Raw genomic sequence first — 19,081 nt, 5'->3', positions numbered from 1 at the left:
TGAGCCATCACGTCACCATCTCCCTGGAATCTGAGGGGACAGAAATCTGCTTCCTTCTCGATAGGACCGCCCCCCCCAGGTGTTAATCCAGGTACTCATTAAGTACTCAACAGTGTGCAGAGCCGCCCTGGGACCTGCACGCCCAGGACAGACTCACGCAGCCCTCGTGAGATAACCGCCAGGAGACGGTCCAGGCTTAACCAAGTCGGGGGTCGGGGAGGCAAACGCGGGTCACCCGGCCCCTTCCAGGCAGTGGCTTGTCCCTGACGTTGGCGCTGTTCTTAGCCCTGTGTTATAGATTTGGAAACTGAGGCTGAGGGAGGCACCTGCAAGCCCGGGGTTGCTGGACTGTGGCCGAGCCCCACTGGAGGGCAGGTTGGTGTGGGTCCGGGGCCCCTGCCTCCCCCAGTGCTGTCCCCGCAGGCTTCCCGGGAGGGCAGGCAGGGCCCTCGCACTGGGGCCGGCGGCCAAGCCCTCTGCACCCCCAGCAGCTCCCTGGGGGCAAAAGAAATCCTGAGTTCCTGGCTCGGCGCCTCGGAGCCTGCCTGTCAGCTGACGCCGTCCACAGACGCCAGCCCTCCCCTCCCGGCCGCCTGCTGTTCTCCCTGTTCCCCCCCGCTAAGCAGGGACCCCCTCCCCCAGCACTCTAGAATGGAAAATTTTTACAATAAAATGAAAAATGTGGATGTTCATAGCAGCATTATTCACAACAGCCCGAAGATGGAGACAACCCGAGTGTCCATTAATGGATGATGGATAAAATGTGGTCCATCCACAGAAGGGAGTATGATCCAGGCTTGAAAAGGAAGGAGATTTTTTTTTTTTAAAGATTTTATTTGTTTATTGTTTCCCCCCAAAGCCCCACTAGATAGTTGTATGTCATAGTTGCACATCCTTCCAGTTGCTGTATGTGGGACGCGGCCTCAGCGTGGCCAGAGAAGCAGTGCGTCGGTGCGCGCCCGGGATCCGAACCCGGGCCACCAGCAGTGGAGTGCGCGCACTTAACCGCTAAGCCACAGGCCAGCCCCGGAAGGAGATTCTGACACCTGCTCCAACGTGGATGGACCTGGAGGACATGACACTCAGTGACATGAGGCAGACACAGAAGGACAGACACTGTGTGATCCCCTCACAGGAGGCCCCTAGAGGAGTCACATCCACAGAGACAGAAAGTGGATGGTGGGGCCAGGGGCTGGGGGAGGGGCTGGGGAGTCAGTGTTTCATGGGGACAGAGTCTCAGTTTGGGAAGATGGAAAGTTCTGGAGACGGATGGAGGGGATGGTTACACAACTATGTGAATGTGCTTCATGCCACTGAGCTGTGCACTTAAAATGGTTAAAATGGTAAATTTATGTTATGTATAACCATATTAGATTTTCCATGCCCCAAAAACACACAGCCTTCGGGGGCTTACTAACACTCCCATTTTATAGTTGAGCAAACTGAGGCACAGTTTGCATGGTGAGCAGAGGAGCACAGTTTTGCAAAGGGCAAGGCTCCGCGGGGCTGCCTGACCTCCTGTGCTGACCCCTGCCCGGGGTGCCAGAGGCCTGGGTGGTTGTGGGCTGGAGCCCCCTGTGCCCCCACATCCAGGCCATAGGCTCGCTTTTCCTCCGGTCTGTTCTTTCCTGACCTGAGATAACTCCCCAGACTCAGCAGAAATCCCGGGAGAAGAGCCGGGAAGCTTTGCCCAAAATACCTGCGGCAGGTGGAGTGGCGGCTGCTGACACAGCGGGCGCTGGGCTCCGGGGCCTCCCGAGGGGCTCTGGGGGTGGGCGCGGCGGTGGCACGGCCTGGGTGCAGCCCTCTCCTTCCAGAAGGTGCCGAGGTGGGAGCGGGCAGGTGGATGGGACTCAGCCCGGCCCTGGGTCCCTCTCTGGCCTGCCGGCCTTTGAAATGCCGAGATCACCTTGTGCCCGTGTTCGTGAGCCCCAGCCCCACCTCGCAGGTCCCCAGGGACCGGCCCTGTGAGCCGCGGGCAGGAGGGGACCCCGCCACCATGCTCCAGAACCCTGTGACTGCAGTGGCGCATGGCCTCGAGACTGGCCCACTGTGGGCGGAGGGAGCACCTGGGCTTGGCTTCCACCTCCCTAGGAAGCTCAGCCTGCCCCCCACCCTCACCTGGGTCAGCCACTCGACCCTCCCCTGTGACCGGTGACGCCAGAACACGTGTGCACGGCCGGGGTTGGGGGTGGACAGGGGCAGGGAGGGAGCGTCCAGAGCGCATTTTTGGGGACATTGCCTTCAAGACGCCTGGTGGGGGAGCCGCGGAGGCTCCAGAGGAGATGGACTGAGGACATGATGGAGGGTCCAGCACGTCGCTCAGGACCCGCCAGGGCCCAGGGTGAGGAGCGTCAGGGGCAGCTCTGGCCAGGTCAGGGGACACGAGTGTTTGGGGCCTCAGAGGCTCACAGAACCAGGGGGGTAGCTGAGAGCCAGGCTCAGGAGGTAGTCTGGGGCCCAGGGGCAGGAAGTTCAACCGCTTCCGTCAGCAAGAAGCCTTCCAGAACCAAATCGGATCACGTCTAAATGAAGCCCTGCTGATTTGCCCTTGTGGCCCTCCCACCCACCCACTCACACACCAGGGTCCGGCCACCCTGGCCTCTGTGGGTCCAAGATCCCATACCAAGCTCATCCCGACCTCAGGGCCTTTGTACGTGCTGTTCTCTCTGCCCCGAGTGCTCCCCACCCCTGAATCTTCACCGGTGGCTCCTCCTCATCTTTTAGGACCCAGGCAAAGGCCATCCACTGGTGATTCCACGAGGCCGCCCCCACCCACGATTCCCTCTGCAGTGCCCTCACACCGAAATGATGCCAATCCTTGCAGGTTTGCTGGTTTCCGTCCCAGCAGACTGGACACTGCGAAGTCAAACAGGTCTGTGCCTGTCCTGCAGGTGCCCGGTATGCACTGACCTGCTCAGTGGCCTCGGACACGTCCAGACCCTCCCCGAGCTGCCCCAGGCCCCGCCTGCAGGGTGGGCCAATCCGTCCCAAGTGGGCACTGCTCCTCCGGGTGGAGCCCTTCCCCAGTGACCTCCCGCCCGCCGGACGCTGCATCGACCTCTATTCAGTGACATCGATTGCCCCCGGCTGCGTGCGAGGCGCTGCGTGGGCACCCGAGCCGGCCACATTTCCACGGGAATCTTTCGTTTTTCGTCTGGTTGGGCCTTTTTGCCAATTACGAGAGAAATAGCTGAGCGTCACGTGGGATGCTGGATCAGGTCCTGGAACAGCGAAAGGAGACGAGTTGGAAAAAAAAAACTGGTAGAATCCAAATACAGCTTGGACTTTGGTCAATAGTAACAGTAATTTCTAACATTATTTATTAGTAACAGTCACATGACAATCTCAGCTCCTCGCTCGCGACGAATAGGTCTGTTTCCCACGGCTGCTGCAACAAATCGCCAGAAACTTGGTGGTTTAAAAAACGCACATTCGTCATCTCACGTTCTGGGGTCAGGAGTCCTAAACCCGGGTGTGGGCAGGGCTGTCCTCCCGGAGGCTCCAGGGAGAACCGTCTCCTGCCTTTTCCAGCTTCTAGAGGCCGCGTCCTGGGCTCGGGGCCCCTTCCTCCGTCTGCACAGCCCGCAGCGCAGCATCTCCCGTCTCTCTCTGCCTCTCACCCTCCTCCTCCCTCTGATGAGGACCCTGTGATGACACTGGGCCCCCGGGGATCCAGGGTCATCCCCATCTCAGGGGCCTTAACTTAATCCCACCTCCAAAGACCCCTGTGCCACGTGAGGTGACACGTCCTCAGATCACATACTGTATTATGCCACTGACAACAAAGGGTGGACTGAAATTCTGTAACATCTTGGCAACTTTCTGTAAATCTAAAATTATTCCAAATAAAAATTTCCTTAAAAATACAGAACCAGAATTAGGAGATCGTTACAAGAAATTCAGACACAGCCTATAAGACAGGAACTCTGTCCCCCATAACCCCACCCCGAGATCGTTGTGGGCAACTCAAGGGGTTTGCTCCCGTCAATTTCCCGCGTTTATAGCAACACGTGTACTTTGTCTCTATATAAACGGCATCGGATCACATCACGCGTGAGTTTTCTAAGTTTTCACCCTACAGCGTGCCTCAGACGACTTGCCGTTTCTGAGTGACCTTCCCCTGCTCCCCGGCCCCCAAGGTGTGTGAAGACCCTGCCCGCCTCCAGCCTCGAAGCCGACCCCTTGCTCATTGCGCTCCGGCCACACGGAACTCCCCACCAGGTCTGGTCCTCTTCCTGCGCCTCTAGCTGCCCGGCCTTTGCACATGCTGTTCTCTCTGCCGGGAACACCCTCTCCCTCACGCCCTCTTCCCTCCAGCTCCCCCTCACCCTCCAGGTCCTTCCTCGAGTGTCCCCACCTGGGCAAGTCCCCCCGCCCCCCACCCCAAAAGGAGCTGACGACACCCATTTAGATGTGGGCGTGAAGAGGCCCCAGGACCTCCAAGTCTCACTGCGTGTGACTTCGCCCCTCTGAGCCCCAGTGTCCTGACCCATAAAGTGGGGGTGAGGATTCCTCTCGTGGGGGGCAGTTGAGAGTGTCACATCTGATATAAGAGCCCCCAAGGCAGTGGCGACTCGAAATGGATGACGTGCTCAGTTGCTGGATCAGTAGTGTGAGAAGTGGGAACTGTTGGGGGCGAGGGTGATGGAAATGATGCTGTTCTCCATTGGTGGGAACCTCTTGATTAGAAGCCACAGAGACCTAAAGTTGCTAAAGTGATAAATAATGGGTTGATGGCTTCAGGTATGGCTCGATCCAGGGACTCAAACAACCGTCTCAGAAATCTGGCCCTTTCCGCTTCCTGCCTCCCTGTTGGCATCTCCCTGGGGCGGTTCTTCCTGGGATGGCAGAGAAGGCACCAGCAATCCTAGCTTACATGGGTGACCCTGGCTGTGATGGGTCGCCGTTCCTGCTCTATTTACGCTCACGCCCAGGGACAGCTGGGAGCTCCAGAGACCCAGGGTTCTGGGGCTAGGGAGGCAGGACCCTCCCCATCCAGTCTACTCAAGAGGCTGAAGGGTCCTGTGGACAACGTGACCAGGCCTAAGGGATCATGTGAGGCCACAGGGAGCTGGGGCGGGGGGCACGAGGCGGCCACAGGATCTGCTCGTGGGCGTTTCCTAAGCGCCAAGGCCGCAAGACCACAGAGGGAGCAGGAGCCGGGCTCACCCACATCCACGGGCCCAGAGTCCACTTGGCTGGATCCCGTCCCGGCCCTGCCTCGGGGAGGGCGGCTGGGCTGGAGCTCGGGGTAGGGGACCCTGCTACCCCACCTGGTGACCCCACAGTGCTAGGTCCCCCATGCAGGGCACAGTGACTACTCTGTGCCCTTTCTACAGGACTCAGTGCCTGCTGTATACACTCACTGCAGAGTACAATGCCTGCTATAGCCATTCCCTGTAGGAAGCACCTTCTGTATACCCTTCAGGCAGCGTGCGGTGACTTCTGTATACACTCTCTACAGGGCGCAGTGACTGTTGTATGCACTCTTTGGAAGGTTCAGTGTCTACTATATGCATTCCCTGCAGGGTACAGTACCTACTGTATACACTCCCTGCAGGGCACAGTGCCTGCTGTATGCACGCCCCACACAGCACTGTGGGCTGGGGCTCAGGGAATGAGGCACATCCGAGGGGGATGTGATTGTCCACGTCGTGGGGCCCTCGGGCCAAACCTGATTTATTTCTGATGCCCCCCAGGCCCCAGTCCATAGCTCGGTACACAGCAGGTGCTCAGCAGAGGGGGCCTGCACTGGCCGTCCCCACACCCTCTCCTGCCCTCCACTCTGCCCCGTCCAACCTTAACCTCGTCAAGGTCACGACCGGTCCATGGACGAGGACCCTCTGGTTCATTCTCCATCATCCTCTCAGGAGCCTGTCCTCCCTCAGCCTCTGGGTCCCCTGCCCCCCGTTCTCCTCCCACCCCCATCGCAGACACTCAGGCCCCGGTCTCCGTTCTGTCCACACTCCTACCCTGTGACTTCATCCACGACTCTAAACACCCCGAGAGCCGAGGACAACGCCCACGTGTCCATCTCCAGCCAGACACGGTCCCCGGACTCCCAGCCTCTCCCTGGCGTCCCATGGGCGTGTCACCCTAGATGCGTCCAGAAGTGACCTCTGGACTCAGCCTGCCACGCCCACCCACGCCCAGCCTGCCCCCCTGGGCTAATAGGGCACCTCCCTCCGCCGGCCCCTCTTCCCAACCTCAGCCCCCATAGCTCCTCACCTCCACCCGCCCCCAGCACAGCCCCTGCCCCCAGGACGCCCACACTGCCCCTCACTGCTTTCCTGGCCCCCACTCCTGCCCCCACAGCAGCCAGGGGCACGTTTTCCAAAACTAGAGCATCCTCTCCTGCCTCCCTCGGCTCCTATCCCCATAGGCCCTCTCTGACCTCATCTCTGCCCCCACCCAGGCGGCCCTCTGACTGTCCCTTCTTCTCGGATTCCAGCCTCAGGGCCTTTGCACCTGCTGTTCCCACCACCTGGCTGCCCTTCCCCACCTCCTTGTGGCAATCGCCTCCTCAGTGGAGGCCTTCCTGATCCCCACCCTGTCTGCAGCTGTTTCCTCTGTGTGTCCTGATCAGAAGGTGGGGTTACACACTCCCAGGGGGCCACCTCCCTCCTTAACCTGGTGGGCTGGTTGTCCGGAGCTGTACTGGCACACAGTAGGAGCTCAGTAAATGTCGAATGGACGACTGGCACTGGATGGCCCCAGCTAGAGGACAGACAGAGCTGGACAGACACCTGCCCTCCCTGGGGTCAGGGCTGGGAGACCCCACTGCGGGCTTGCAGAGGAGGGGCCCTCAAGCTGAGTCTGGGCCATGCCCAGGGGGCAGAGGGCAGTCCACCCATCACCCCCTGGGTGCCCTTGTTCCTTCAACTTGCCCACCAGAGAGCACCATGGGGTGAGGAGTCAGGGGAGGTGACAAGCAGATGGCACCGGCTGTGTCCCTGCGCGGGTGGGGGGCAGTGCAGACGCTGAGCAGGGAAAGGGTGGGGCGATGGGAGCCCTGGGGTAACCCTGTCCCTTCCAGTCCACCCAAAGCGGAGGTCCAGCTGGAGTGTCGCTGTGGAAACCTGCCAGCCCCATTGCCGGGATGGGGAAACTGAGGCCCTAGAGGGTGGGACCACGGCCACGTGGGAGAGGGATATCTGGCCCCGGGTCTGGCTGGGAAGCCGCAGCTCGAGGCCCCGGGGGGCCGGGTAGGGAGGGCGGGCGGCAGGGTGGGGCGCGCCCTCCGCTGACAGCAGCGCCCGGGAATGCGCGGCCGGGAGGGGGCTCTCCGCCCGCCCCCCGCGCCCGGCCCCGGGCTGAGCTTCTCCCAGTGCGCTGGGGCCCTGCGCTGGGGGTGGCCGGGCCCTGGGCGGGAACCCTAGGGTGGGAACCCAGGCGCTCGGGGTCCTGAGTAGGGTGACCTTGAGGGAGGGGCGGAGGGAAGGACTAGGGGAGGGGGCAGCGACCAGAAAAGGGGACCCTCGCGGGGACGCGATCTGGGCGCCGGTGGAGAGGGGACAGCGCCCGGACTCCTGGCACCGAGGCAGGGCGACCTCGGTTGGCGCGCATTCCCGGGCCCTGAGCGCGGCGCCCGGAATAGCAGCCCCGGGGTGGGGGTAGGGGCGCTCAGTGCCCGCGCGGCTCCCCTGCCCCGGGCTTCCCAAGGTCACCGGGATCCGTACGCTCGGACACGAGGCCGCGGTTCCGGGGACCGGGACCCGCGCGGGGCAGTCCCCTGCCGCAGATCAGCGCGGAGCGCGCCATGGCCGCGCGGGGGCGCACGGGCCGCCGCCCCTCCGGACCCCGGGCCGGGCGCGCCCTGGGAGGCCGCGTGGGAGGGGCCGCCCCGGGCTCCCCCGCCCTCCCCGCGGGCCCCGCCGCTTCCGCTCGCCCTGGTGCCGCCCGGGGAGCCAGACGCGCCGCCTGGGCTCTGCGTCGCCGGTAAGTCCCTCTTCCAATCCGCCCGCTATCCCGGCCGGCGTCTCCTCCCCCTCCCGGGGCCCGCGCGGCCTGGAGGCTACGGGGCCGCAATCCCCAGGGTGGGAGAAAGCTCGTCCCCACTTCCTCCTGGGGAAACTGAGGCCTGGAGGCGTGGCTTGTCTTGCGGCCACACCGCCGGTCAGCAGTGCAGCCACGAGGAGGTGTAAGTGTCTTGCTCCGGGGGCGGGGGCTCTGGGCAGTGGGAAGAGTGGTCCTTCCAGCCCCTCACTTTCCATCACCTGGACCCCCACCCCACAACCGTGCTGAGCTGGGAGCGGGTGTCGGAGGGCCATGCCCCTCCCCTATCTCGGCTCTCCGGTCCTGTCTCCTGGGCCGGCCGGGGCTCTGGGTGCAGACAGGGGCGGAGATGCAGCTGGCCGCCCAGCTCTGGGCAGAGAGGGGGACCCGCCCCGCGGCCCCCAGGTTCTCAGCACCTGGAGCCACCTCGGGCCCAGCCCTGGTGCCCAGGTCCCAATGTCAGAGCCAGGAAGGCCTGAGAACCCAGGAGACTGAAGCTCACGAGGGGCCCTGGGTCAGCGGGTCCAGCCTTCCCTTGCCCGGTGCACAGGCCCCGGGGCTGGAGGACGCCAGCTTGTCCTGCGTGTCCTTCCGCACTGCTGACCGACCGCTGGGCACCCTGGCCCTGGCCCTGGCCTGAGAGAGGACTCACAAGGCGGCCGCTTCCCTCCCTGTTTCCGCCAAGGCCATGGTCACGTGGAGGGTGTGGGTGGCGAGTGACTCCATCCTTCCCCTGACAGATGGGGAAACTGAGGCCGCGGAGGCGAAGTCTCCCCCTCCAGCCCTCCCACCTCTGTCCCTCGTCATCTCACCCGTGGCCCTTTCCCTCCGCAGGCCGCCCTGGTGCTCTATCCCACACCCTCTGCTCATGAGGCCATGAGGCACCGACTGGACCGGGGCCAGGTCACCCCTCCCTGCCCGTCCCCCAATCCAGGGGCTCCCTGCTGCCGCGGGTCTGGGAGCTGAGGGGGCCCTGGAGGCCGGGGTGCTGCTGGGGTGCCTCTGCCCGGGACCGGCCCCTGAGCCAGCCCCCACTGGCCGCCCCTTCTGCAAGGTCTCATCGAGTCCTGGACTGAGCCCAGCTGGCCCTCGCTGCACGGATGGGGAAACTGAGGCCTGGGGAGGCAGAGCGGCTGGCCCCCGGCCATACAGGAAGGTAGAGGCGATGACGGTGGGAGTGTGAGGGGCCCCGGCCTGGAGACACCCGTGCGCTATCCCGGAGTGATTCCTTACAGCATCAGACACTGAATAAGCACGTGCTGTGTGCATCTTAAGACAAGAAACAACCAATAAGAATAATAATAATTTTTGAGTCCTCCTTCTTCATACCAGGTTCTGTGCCCCCCGTTTTCCTTCCCTGATCCGACAGACCCCTCAAACTTTCCTGTAAGGGGGGCTCTGTTATCACGCCATTTTTCAGAGATAAGAAGGGAGACTCAGAGAGGTTAAGTTACTGTCCCCAATCACGCAGCCAGTCAGGGCAGAGCTGGGGTTCACCAGCCCCCACTGCAGCGACCCCTCTGCCCCCCCAGACCCCGTGCCCTCCGGAACCTCCTGCTTCTGCTGTGGACCCTCCTGGACTGTGGTTTGGGGGGCAGTGCTCAGGTAAGGGGGGACATGAGGGCGGGGGGCACAGGGACCCACCCGGCCAGCGGTGTGGGGCGCCCGCCTCCCTCCAGGCTGACCGGGCCTCTCTCGCCCCAAGTAGGGTCCGGGTGAGTGGACTCCGTGGCGATCGTGGAGTCGCTGTTCCAGCTCCTGCGGCCGGGGGCTCTCGGTGCGCAGCCGCCGGTGCGTCCGGTGAGTGGGCAGCTGGGCTCGGCCGGGCGGGGCGGGAGGGCTCCCTGCCCCTCCTCTGCTGCCCCGGGGCCCAGCCCTGGCCGCACCCTCGGCCTGCCCACACACGCTGTGCCTTTTAATCCCGCTGATCCAGCTGGAATGTGGGTGGGGTGCGGGGGTGGATGGGTGGGCAGGCGGGCCCTGGGGAGGGGGTTCCTGACCACACTCTGGCCACCCTGCTCCCCGTAGGTTCCCTGAGGAGGAGCCGTGCTGGGGGGATTCCCACGAGTATCGCCTCTGCCAGTTGCCAGTAAGCTTGCCTGCCTCCCAGATGAGTCTGCCCTGAAGCTCACCTGGTCCCCACGCGTGCCCCCAAATACACTTGCTGCCCTGCCACGTTCCCTGGGCCCACCCCGGGGCTGTCCCAGCCTCTAACCTACTCATCTCTGTCCCCAGGACTGTCCCCCAGGGGCTGTGCCCTTCCGAGACCTCCAGTGTGCCCTCTACAATGGCCACCCTGTCCTGGGCTCTCAGAAGGCCTACCGATGGGTGCCCTTCTACGGCGGTGAGCAGCCTGCCTTCCTGTTGGGCCAGAGGGAACAACTCAGAGCTGGCAGGGAGAAGAGGCCGCTAAGAAGGAAAGAGGACTTGGAGGGTTGCAATGAGAAGGGGGCATTAGCACTGGGGCTTTGAAGGATATGTAGGAGTTGGTGAAGTGAGGGGGTGGAAAAAGCTTGTGCGAGGTGTGAAGCAGGGTCTATTCTGCACAGGGTCCAACACCAGGCTGAGGATTTACTTGGAACTGTATCCAGAGGCCAACAGTTCTCAAACTTGCCCCGCTAGCAGGAAATGTTGCTGCATTGAGCCGAAAATAGCAAGTTATATAAGCATGTGCCCAGGGCAGCGCGCCTCCAGATTTAAGGGAGACGGGCAGCTTCAGACGCCTTGGTGGGGGCAGATACAGATAAGAAAAGCCCAGAACGGAGAAAGTTCCATCCGTCAACCTCATGGGTGTTTTTTTCCTTCACTCTAAGAATTGGCGGAAACCTGCCATGATCCCACCCCCGCAGAGGCCCGCTAGGGCCAGCGTGGGCTCCCATCCAGGCAGGGGCTGCCAGCCCGGCTCAGGGAAGGGGGACCCAGAGGGAGATTGGGCTGGCAGGGTGTGATCGGACTGCCCATTACAGCCCCGGGAGGGCTGGCGACACACCCAGGCTACAGGGACTCAACACTGCACAAACACTTTTGATTGGGCACCTGCTGGGTGCCCGAGTGCTGAGTGAGTTCTGCTCACTGCTGTACCGCAGAGCCCAGAAGTGTGTCTGGCAAACAGTGGGCGCTCAATGAGTGTTTGCGGAATGAACGAATGGATGCAGAACAGGTAGCGATGTTAACAACAGATAATATTTAAGGACTCCTAATATCAGGACTTAACACGAATGCATGAATGCAGCCCCAGGACACTTGCCTGGGAGAGCCCAGGCAGCTGGAGGCACTAAGATCCTGGCTCTGCCTCAACCTCCATGTGTAGCTTTGGCTTCATCTGCCCAAGGGGGCTGCCTGGGGGAGACTGGTGGGGAGGGAGCCGGAGCTCGGATGGAGGTCCCTGGATCGTACCAACAACTCCTCCTGGCCCCCAGCGCCCAACCAGTGCGACCTCAACTGCCTGGCCGAGGGGCACGCCTTCTACCACAGCTTCGGCCGCGTGCTGGACGGCACCCCCTGCAGCCCGGGTACCCAGGGTCTCTGCGTGGCTGGCCGCTGCCTCGTAAGGACTCGCCAGGCCCCGCCCAGCCCCGCCCATCTCCGCCCACCTCCCGTCCGGGCCCCGGCCCCAGGCCCCATTCACTTGGTTCCAGGCTTCCCCTCTTCCTTAGGCCCCGCCCCTTGCACCAAGCCACGCCTTCAAAATGCCACGCTCCTCCGTAGACTCCACCCCCAAGCCTCTTCCCTCCAGGGCCTTCCCTTTTACTCCCAGGCCCCGCCCCCAGATCCCTTCCTTTTAGTTCTGTACTCCTGCCCTCTTCACTAGGCCCCGCCCCGTCCCACCCAGGCCCCGCCCCTCCCTGGGCTCCGCCCCCAGAATCCTCCGTCCAGGGCCCGCCCCAGGCCCAATTTCTTTCATTCCAAGCCCCGCCCCTTACCCCAGGCCCCGCCCCCAGGGCGGCCCCGGGCGGGTGGCTGTCCGTGAGCGCGTGCGTGGCCTCCCCACCCCTTTAGAACGCCGGCTGTGACGGTTTGCTCGGCTCGGACGCTCTCGAGGACCACTGCGGCCGCTGCGGCGGCGCCAACGACTCGTGCCTCTTCGTGCAGCGCGTGTTCCGTGACGCCGGTGACCGCCCGCCCCATCCTACGCGCCCGCGCAACGCGGGCCCTTTAACGAGCCTCGGGGGCCCGGAAGCGAAGTCCTGTGCTGATTGGGCAGTGTGCGGCCCAGCCGCCCCTCGCTCTTCCTTCTGATTGGCCAGTCCCAGATTGCCCCGCCTTTCCCAGAACAGATGGGGTTTTAACCCTTTCGCTGCTGCACTTAAGCGGTAATAATAACTCCAAACGATTGCGGAGCGTTTTCGGAGTGCCAGGACCCGCAGTATCTCATTTAATCCTCAAATCATCCCTCAAATACACACCCGCCTGCACCCCAACATCGTCCTTCCCTCCCTCCCAGGTGCCTTCGCCGGGTACTGGAACGTGACCCTGATCCCCGAGGGCGCCAGACACATCCGCGCTGCCCACCGGAGCCGCAACCACCTGGGTATCAGGGTCCGAGGGGGAAGGCGCCCTGCTGGCCGCCCGGGTGCAGCCGGGGAGACTGAGGCTCGGGGAGAGGGACGCCAGGGTTGGGCGGTGGGAGGGGCCGGCCCGGGGAGCCCGCTGACCTTTCCCTTACAGCGCTGATGGGGGGCGACGGGCGCTACGTGCTGAACGGGAATTGGGCGGTCAGCCCGCCCGGGACCTACGAGGCGGCGGGCACCCTCGTGGTCTACACCCGCGCCGCAGCGGAGGAGACGCTGCACGCGGTGGGGCCCACCTCCCAAGACCTGCTCCTGCAGGTGCGGGCGGGCCTCTGAGGGGGCGGCTGGGCACAGGAGGCGGGGTTTAAAGGATCCCGGGGGAGGCAGGGGTCAGAGGAGGGAGGCTGGGGTCAGAGGGGGAGAGGCTGAGGTCAGAGGGGGGCAGCAGGGGTCAGAGGGTCAGAGAGGGCAGGCTAGGGTAGAGGGTCAGAGGGAGAAGGCTGGGGACAGAGGGTCAGAGGGGGGAGGCTGGGGTAGAGGGTCAGAGGGGGGAGGCTGGGGTAGAGGGTCAGAGGGGGGAGGCTGGGGACAGAGGGTCAGAGGGGGGAGGCTAGGGTAGAGGGTCAGAGGGGGGAGGCTGGGGACAGAGGGTCAGAGGGGGGAGGCTGGGGTAGAGGGTCAGAGGGGGGAGGCTGGGGACAGAGGGTCAGAGGGGGGAGGCTGGGGTAGAGGGTCAGAGGGGGGAGGCTGGGGTAGAGGGTCAGAGGGAGAAGGCTGGGGACAGAGGGTCAGAGGGGGGAGGCTGGGGTAGAGGGTCAGAGGGGGGAGGCTGGGGTAGAGGGTCAGAGGGGGGAGGCTGGGGTAGAGGGTCAGAGGGGGGAGGCTAGGGTAGAGGGTCAGAGGGGGGAGGCTGGGGTAGAGGGTCAGAGGGGGGAGGCTGGGGTAGAGGGTCAGAGGGGGGAGGCTGGGGACAGAGGGTCAGAGGGGGGAGGCTGGGGTAGAGGGTCAGAGGGGGGAGGCTGGGGTAGAGGGTCAGAGGGAGAAGGCTGGGGACAGAGGGTCAGAGGGGGGAGGCTGGGGTAGAGGGTCAGAGGGGGGAGGCTGGGGTAGAGGGTCAGAGGGGGGAGGCTGGGGTAGAGGGTCAGAGGGGGGAGGCTAGGGTAGAGGGTCAGAGGGGGGAGGCTGGGGTAGAGGGTCAGAGGGGGGAGGCTGGGGTAGAGGGTCAGAGGGGGGAGGCTGGGGTAGAGGGTCAGAGGGGGGAGGCTGGGGTAGAGGGTCAGGGGGAGGAGGCTGGGGTAGAGGGTCAGAGGGGGGAGGCTGGGGACAGAGGGTCAGAGGGGGGAGGCTGGGGTAGAGGGTCAGAGGGGGGAGGCTGGGGTAGAGGGTCAGAGGGGGGAGGCTGGGGTAGAGGGTCAGAGGGGGGAGGCTGGGGTAGAGGGTCAGAGGGGGGAGGCTGGGGTAGAGGGTCAGAGGGGGGAGGCTGGGGTAGAGGGTCAGGGGGAGGAGGCTGGGCCATCGGTCCGAGTGTGGCTCCCTAGTGTGCAACACCCCTGCAGGTCCTCCTGCAGGAGCCCAACCCCGGCATTGAGTTCGAGTTCTGGCTCCCTCGGGAGCGCTACGGTCCCTTCCAGGCGCAGGCGCAGGCCCTGGGCTGGTCCCTGCGGCAGCCGCAGCCTCGGGAGGTGGAACCTCAGCCCCCCGAGCCCCACGCAGGGCCCGCTGCCAGCCCCCCGAGGACCCCGACCCCTGCCCCAGGTGAAGTGGGGCCGGCCAGGGTGGGGGAAGCCGGGAGGAGAGGCCTGTGCCCCTGACTGCGCCGCCCCCGCAGACCCCTGCCCACCCTGCCCCGACACCCGCGGTCGCGCCCACCGGCTGCTCCACTATTGCGGCAGCGACTTTGGTGAGAGACCCCTGACCCCAACCCTCGCCTGGCCCCTGAGTGACGTGAACTTGGCCCCTGTCCTGCCGACCTCTGACCCTGATCTGACTTTACCCTCGATTCCTTGACCTGACTCCAACTTGACCCCTTCTTCTGACCCTAATTTGACTCCTCGATCTGACCCTTTGCCCTAATCTGACCCCTCACCCATTATTGATCCCTGACCTGACCCTGACCCCGGTCCCATCTCCACAGTCCCAAGGGGCCCCCAGTGCTCCCTCCCCCAACCCCCAGTTCCCTCGTCTGGCATGGGTGTGTTGATGGGTGCCCAGGGTGGAGCGTCCAGCCGGCCTCAGCACCACCCTACCCACAGTGTTCCAGGCCCGCGTGCTCGGCCGCCTCCGCCAGGCCCAGGAGACCCGCTACGAGGTGCGTGTGCAGCTCGTCTACAAGAACCGCTCGCCACTGCAGGCCCTGGAGTACGTGTGGGCGCCGGGCCGCTGCCCCTGCCCACCGCTAGCCCTCCATCGCGAGTACCTGCTGGCCGCCCGGCGCCTCGTCAGCCCCGATGGCACTCAGGACCGGCTGCTACTACCCCATGCTGGCTATGCCCGGCCCTGGAGCCCTGCTGAGGACAGCCGAATACGCCTGGTCGCCCGGCACTGCCCTGTCTGAGCCCCTGGACCAGGCCCCCGCCTCACACAGCAAGAAAGACATGCCTGACCAGGCTCAAACTCAACCTATTTCTCCTCTTGCCTTGGCTTCCAGGGGGCTCAGAAATATCTCCCACCGGAAGCTATGTGACTCTCTGTCACACACACTTAGACACCCCTTCACGCAGTCAGATCCACTGTCATAAGCAGGTAGGCACTGGTGAGGACACACCGAATAGACTCTAACTCCTATTTCCTCTCTCACTCTGGCTACCAGGAAACTCATAGCTATGTTACACTCAGAAATTTTGTGTCTGCTTTTATTCCCCTTGCCTCGCCCTCACTTGCCTAGAGACACTGTCACAAACTAGCAAGGACCAGAGGAAGACTTGACTAACAAGACATTGTAACGTATCAGTTTCCCCTCTTGCACTGACTGCCAGGAAGCTCATCACTGTTTAACTCTCTGGCACTCTGTGCTCTCCCTTCTCGCTGCCACTTACACATACACCCTCACGTATTCAGAGACACCATTACAAGAAGACATGCCCTTAAAAGACCCGCCAAACCAGACACTGTAATGTACCAATTTCCCCTTTTGCTCTGGCCACCAGGAAGTTCAGAGATTGTCTTGACAGCCTTAGCAATTCTAGGTGGGTTTCCTCCAGGCAACACTGCTGTTCACCCTTTTTTATTTCCATTTAATTTTTACAAGTAGTTTTTTACACAAGGGCACCCCAGTTACATGTACTCGGCCACAGAGGTGTGGGGACACACTGGTCATCCGATCCACAATTGCACTGTCGCAGCGTGTCCACGCGTGATCACACCCACCCCGTCCCCTCCTCCTCCTGATCCAGCCCCCACCTCCCCTCAGCATGGCCCTGTGTGGGGGGTGAGAGCAGGGAATATATGAGGATGGGGGGCAGGAGAGGAGTCGATGGGGCTTTATAGGTCCCAAGCCCCCTCCCTGTGCCCCTTTGGGGACCATTCATCTCAGGCCACCCTGAGGACCCTTCCCCAGTGGGGGAGGCAGGTCAGAGCCCCTGCTCTCAGCCTGTCCCTGTCCCCGTGTGTTCCTCCTCATATATTCTTCTGGAGCCAGGAGGACAGACCTCGGTCGTTTGTGAATTGGGGGTGTCTGTGGGCTGTCACACAGTCACTCAACAAACCTCCCCTGTGGAGCGCCCCCTGAGGGGCCGCCCTTCTGCCTCTCCCCCCGACGGGGTGGCTCACGCTGTCATTTGGGACAGTCTGCTCCTCTGTACCATCTGTGGTTGTGTTTTTCTCTGGGGCGAGGGACGGTGGGAGTGGGCACGGAGAGGAGGACGTGCGGGTCTCCATGGGCTCAGCCCCTGACACTGTGGGTGACCTTAGGCCAGGGCCCCCCACTCTGGGCCTCAGTTTCCCCTTCTGTGAGCACCCTTTCAGTCCCTCCCGACCTCTTCCGAGCTCCTTCCCTAGCCCCTTGTTCATTCATGTATTCCTCCAATGAATATTTATGGAGCGCCTACTGTATGCCAGGGGCCCAGTGGTGCCTGGCCCGTCCCGGGCCTGGCCCTGTCATCTGCCCCAAGTGTGGAAGGTGGTGACCCCCTGGAGCCCCCACTCCTGCCGGGCCAAGAGGGGTGCAGTTCTGGAGGGAGGTGTGGGGGCTGGGTGCCCCCTGGTGGCAGGCCAGGGGAAGAAGAGAGTCAAGGCCCCTATGTTTGCTGCAGCCCCTGAGGCCCCTCGACCATGACCCCCATCGACACCCACTTCTCTCACGGGCGCTTGCCTTCCCTGGGAATGCCCCTCCCCACCCACCGGCCTCCTTCACCAGCACCCACGCCATGGCCCCTCTTCGTGCCCCTACTGCCGTTACCGTGCCCCCCATCATTAGCCCCAGTGTGTCCCCTCTGCCTCACTGAAGCGTGGAGATGTGTCAGGGATGGCGGTCTCGGCCTTCTCAGCCCTGGAGCTCACGGGACAGCCCTGCCACCAGCTCTCAGATGGGTGCCCCCTAACCAGCTGGACCTACCGGCTGGGCAGGGCACCTGCCAGGGCATGTCCACTCTGGCAGGATGGCCTGTGGCCACACGAGCCGTGACTCCTGCCTGTCTCTCTACAGCCCCGCCGTGCGGCAACATGTGTCCAGTAATGATCCTGTCTCAGCAGGCAGCAGATGTCACAATGTTTTCCTGATTTGCTCTTTAGCTTTAAAACAATTTAAAGAGAGAAGAAAACATTGCAATTCTAAAGATGCTCCAATTCAGCAAGAGTTCACGCGGCACCAACAGTCGCACTCGCCAAGAGAAAATATTAGGCACTGTTTTGCTGCTTTACATTTAAACGCGAATAAAAACTCCAGGCGGTTACATAGACTGACGGCAACGGAGTGACTGAGTTCTGATTCTGCGTCTCTCCAGTCCCAGCTCTTTTTATTATTTACTGTGTCCCCGGAGGATGCACGGTGCCCTTTTGCGTGAGAGACCCAAACAGCGCCCAGAGACGTCGGTGGCCGCGGCGGAACGTCCTCTCCCAGGAGGCGCCCAGCTGAGCCCTCGCGTGCCGTGCGGAGGGGGACTTCTCCCCATCGGCTTCCTGCAGGAGGCGGTTCATAAAAAATTCAAATGAGCAAGGTTGAACTTGCATCTCTGTTACTAAAACAATGTCAGTTGCCACAATTGTTTCATTAGCTCCGGGAAGGATTGTTGCAACAACGTTGGCTGGCTCCAGGGTCCCGATGCTCGTCCTGTTGTCTTTAATTCTCCGCAGACAGGGCAGCCCCATGTCTGCAGCCGCCTGCCCTCCTCTCCCGGAGACCCTGGCCCAGAGGGCTGACCCCCCGGAGGACACGTGCCAGGTCACAGAGCTGCAGAAAGCCCCGGCCGGTCCTACAGCCCCGGGCTTGGACAGGGGCGTGCGGGGCGAGTGGAGGAGCCGCTTGGGAAGACAGTTGGGCGTGTCTGCTACGGATGATGGCCCCTCGCTGTAGTGGGTTGAATCGCTGGGCCCATGTCCCAACTCCCAGACCCTGTGAAGGGGACCTTATCTGGAAAAAGGGACTGTGCAGATGTGATTAAAGGTCTCAAGATGAGGGCTGGCCCCGTGGCTTAGCGGTTAAGTGCGCGCGCTCCGCTGCTGGCGGCCCGGGTTCGGATCCTGGGCGCGCACCGACGCACCGCTTCTCCGACCATGCTGAGGCCGCGTCCCACATACAGCAACTAGAAGGATGTGCAGCTGTGACATACAACTATCTACTGGGGCTTTTGGGGAAAAAATAAATAAATAAAATTTTAAAAAAAAAGGTCTCAAGATGAGATCATCCTGGATTATCCAGGTGGGCCTTAAACCCAATGACAAATGTCCTCATAAGAGACACACAGAGGAGACAGAGAGGCCACGTGTTGAGGGAGGCAGAGACGGGAGGGATGCGGCCACAAGCCCAGGACGCCTGGAGCCCCCGGAAGCTGGGAGAGGCAGGAAGGACCCTCCGCTGGAGCCTCCGGAGGGAGCGCGGCCCCGCCACACCTCGATCTCAGGCTTCTGGTCTCCAGAATGTGAGAGAATAAATCTCTGTTGTTTTAAACCCCCAAGTGTGTGGTCATTTGCTCCGGCCAGCCCAGGACACTCACACACTCACCCTGCACCCTGTGATCTCTGACAGGCACATGCCCATGGGAAAGGAGCCCTTTGCTCACCGGAGGCCAGTTCTAGAATGTTCCGAAGCTTTAGTCATAATAGCCCCAAACTAGAAACAGCTGAAATGCCATCGGCAGGGGATCGGGGCACATGAGCTTCGGCCACCCCGAAGGACCGCAGGCCACCCACCAACGAGAAAGCATGAGGTCCTGACAACTCGCACCGCAGCTGGGAGTCGGACAGACATGGCTCTGAGTCAGACAGGAAGGGACAGAGACAGTGTGGGTGACGTAAATGACGTCCAAGGACAAAGTAAACAGAGTCAGGATGGGGCTACCTTGGGGGCAAGGGACTGGGAGGCTGTCACTAGCGCTGAGTGCTGGGCACGCTTCTCTCTCTGTTTAAATTAAAGCCCA

The 19,081-nt window shown here is 62.6% G+C and overlaps 1 protein-coding gene across 2 annotated transcripts; it reads left to right on the top strand.

Moving 5' to 3' along the window:
• The first annotated feature begins 8,673 nt into the window (after positions 1-8,673).
• ADAMTSL5 (ADAMTS like 5) lies at positions 8,674-18,650 on the top strand. Of its 2 annotated transcripts, XR_009219374.1 has the most exons (13): positions 8,674-9,154; positions 9,531-9,603; positions 9,707-9,798; positions 10,027-10,087; positions 10,234-10,342; positions 11,418-11,545; positions 11,998-12,109; positions 12,443-12,529; positions 12,667-12,827; positions 14,066-14,264; positions 14,338-14,409; positions 14,762-15,251; positions 17,152-18,650. XR_009219374.1 is itself a non-coding variant. In XM_058537791.1 (12 exons), exons 1-12 carry the CDS (start codon positions 9,099-9,101, stop codon positions 15,061-15,063), a joined length of 1,452 nt encoding a protein of 483 aa, XP_058393774.1. In that variant the 5' UTR covers positions 8,674-9,098; the 3' UTR covers positions 15,064-16,227. The 2 variants fall into 2 exon arrangements, 1 of the variants encoding a protein (XP_058393774.1); XM_058537791.1 differs by lacking the exon at positions 17,152-18,650 and having other exon boundaries at positions 14,762-16,227.
• The last annotated feature ends 431 nt before the right edge of the window (positions 18,651-19,081 follow it).

This window comes from Diceros bicornis, unplaced genomic scaffold (assembly GCF_020826845.1).
Source record: "Diceros bicornis minor isolate mBicDic1 unplaced genomic scaffold, mDicBic1.mat.cur scaffold_67_ctg1, whole genome shotgun sequence".
Lineage (NCBI taxonomy): Eukaryota > Metazoa > Chordata > Mammalia > Perissodactyla > Rhinocerotidae > Diceros > Diceros bicornis.
Note: the sequence above shows the minus strand (reverse complement) of the source record. Positions and strands in the feature narration are given on the sequence as shown.

Bases quoted from the DNA above. Each gene is read 5' to 3' on its own strand.
- ADAMTSL5 (XM_058537791.1), top strand. From the start codon at position 9,099: ATGGGGAAACTGAGGCCTGGGGAGGCAGAGCGGCTGGCCCCCGGCCAT. The intron at 10,343-11,417 runs GTGAGCAGCCTG...CCTGGCCCCCAG, and splicing joins ATGGGTGCCCTTCTACGGCG to CGCCCAACCAGTGCGACCTC. The intron at 12,110-12,442 runs GTGACCGCCCGC...CCTCCCTCCCAG, and splicing joins GCGCGTGTTCCGTGACGCCG to GTGCCTTCGCCGGGTACTGG.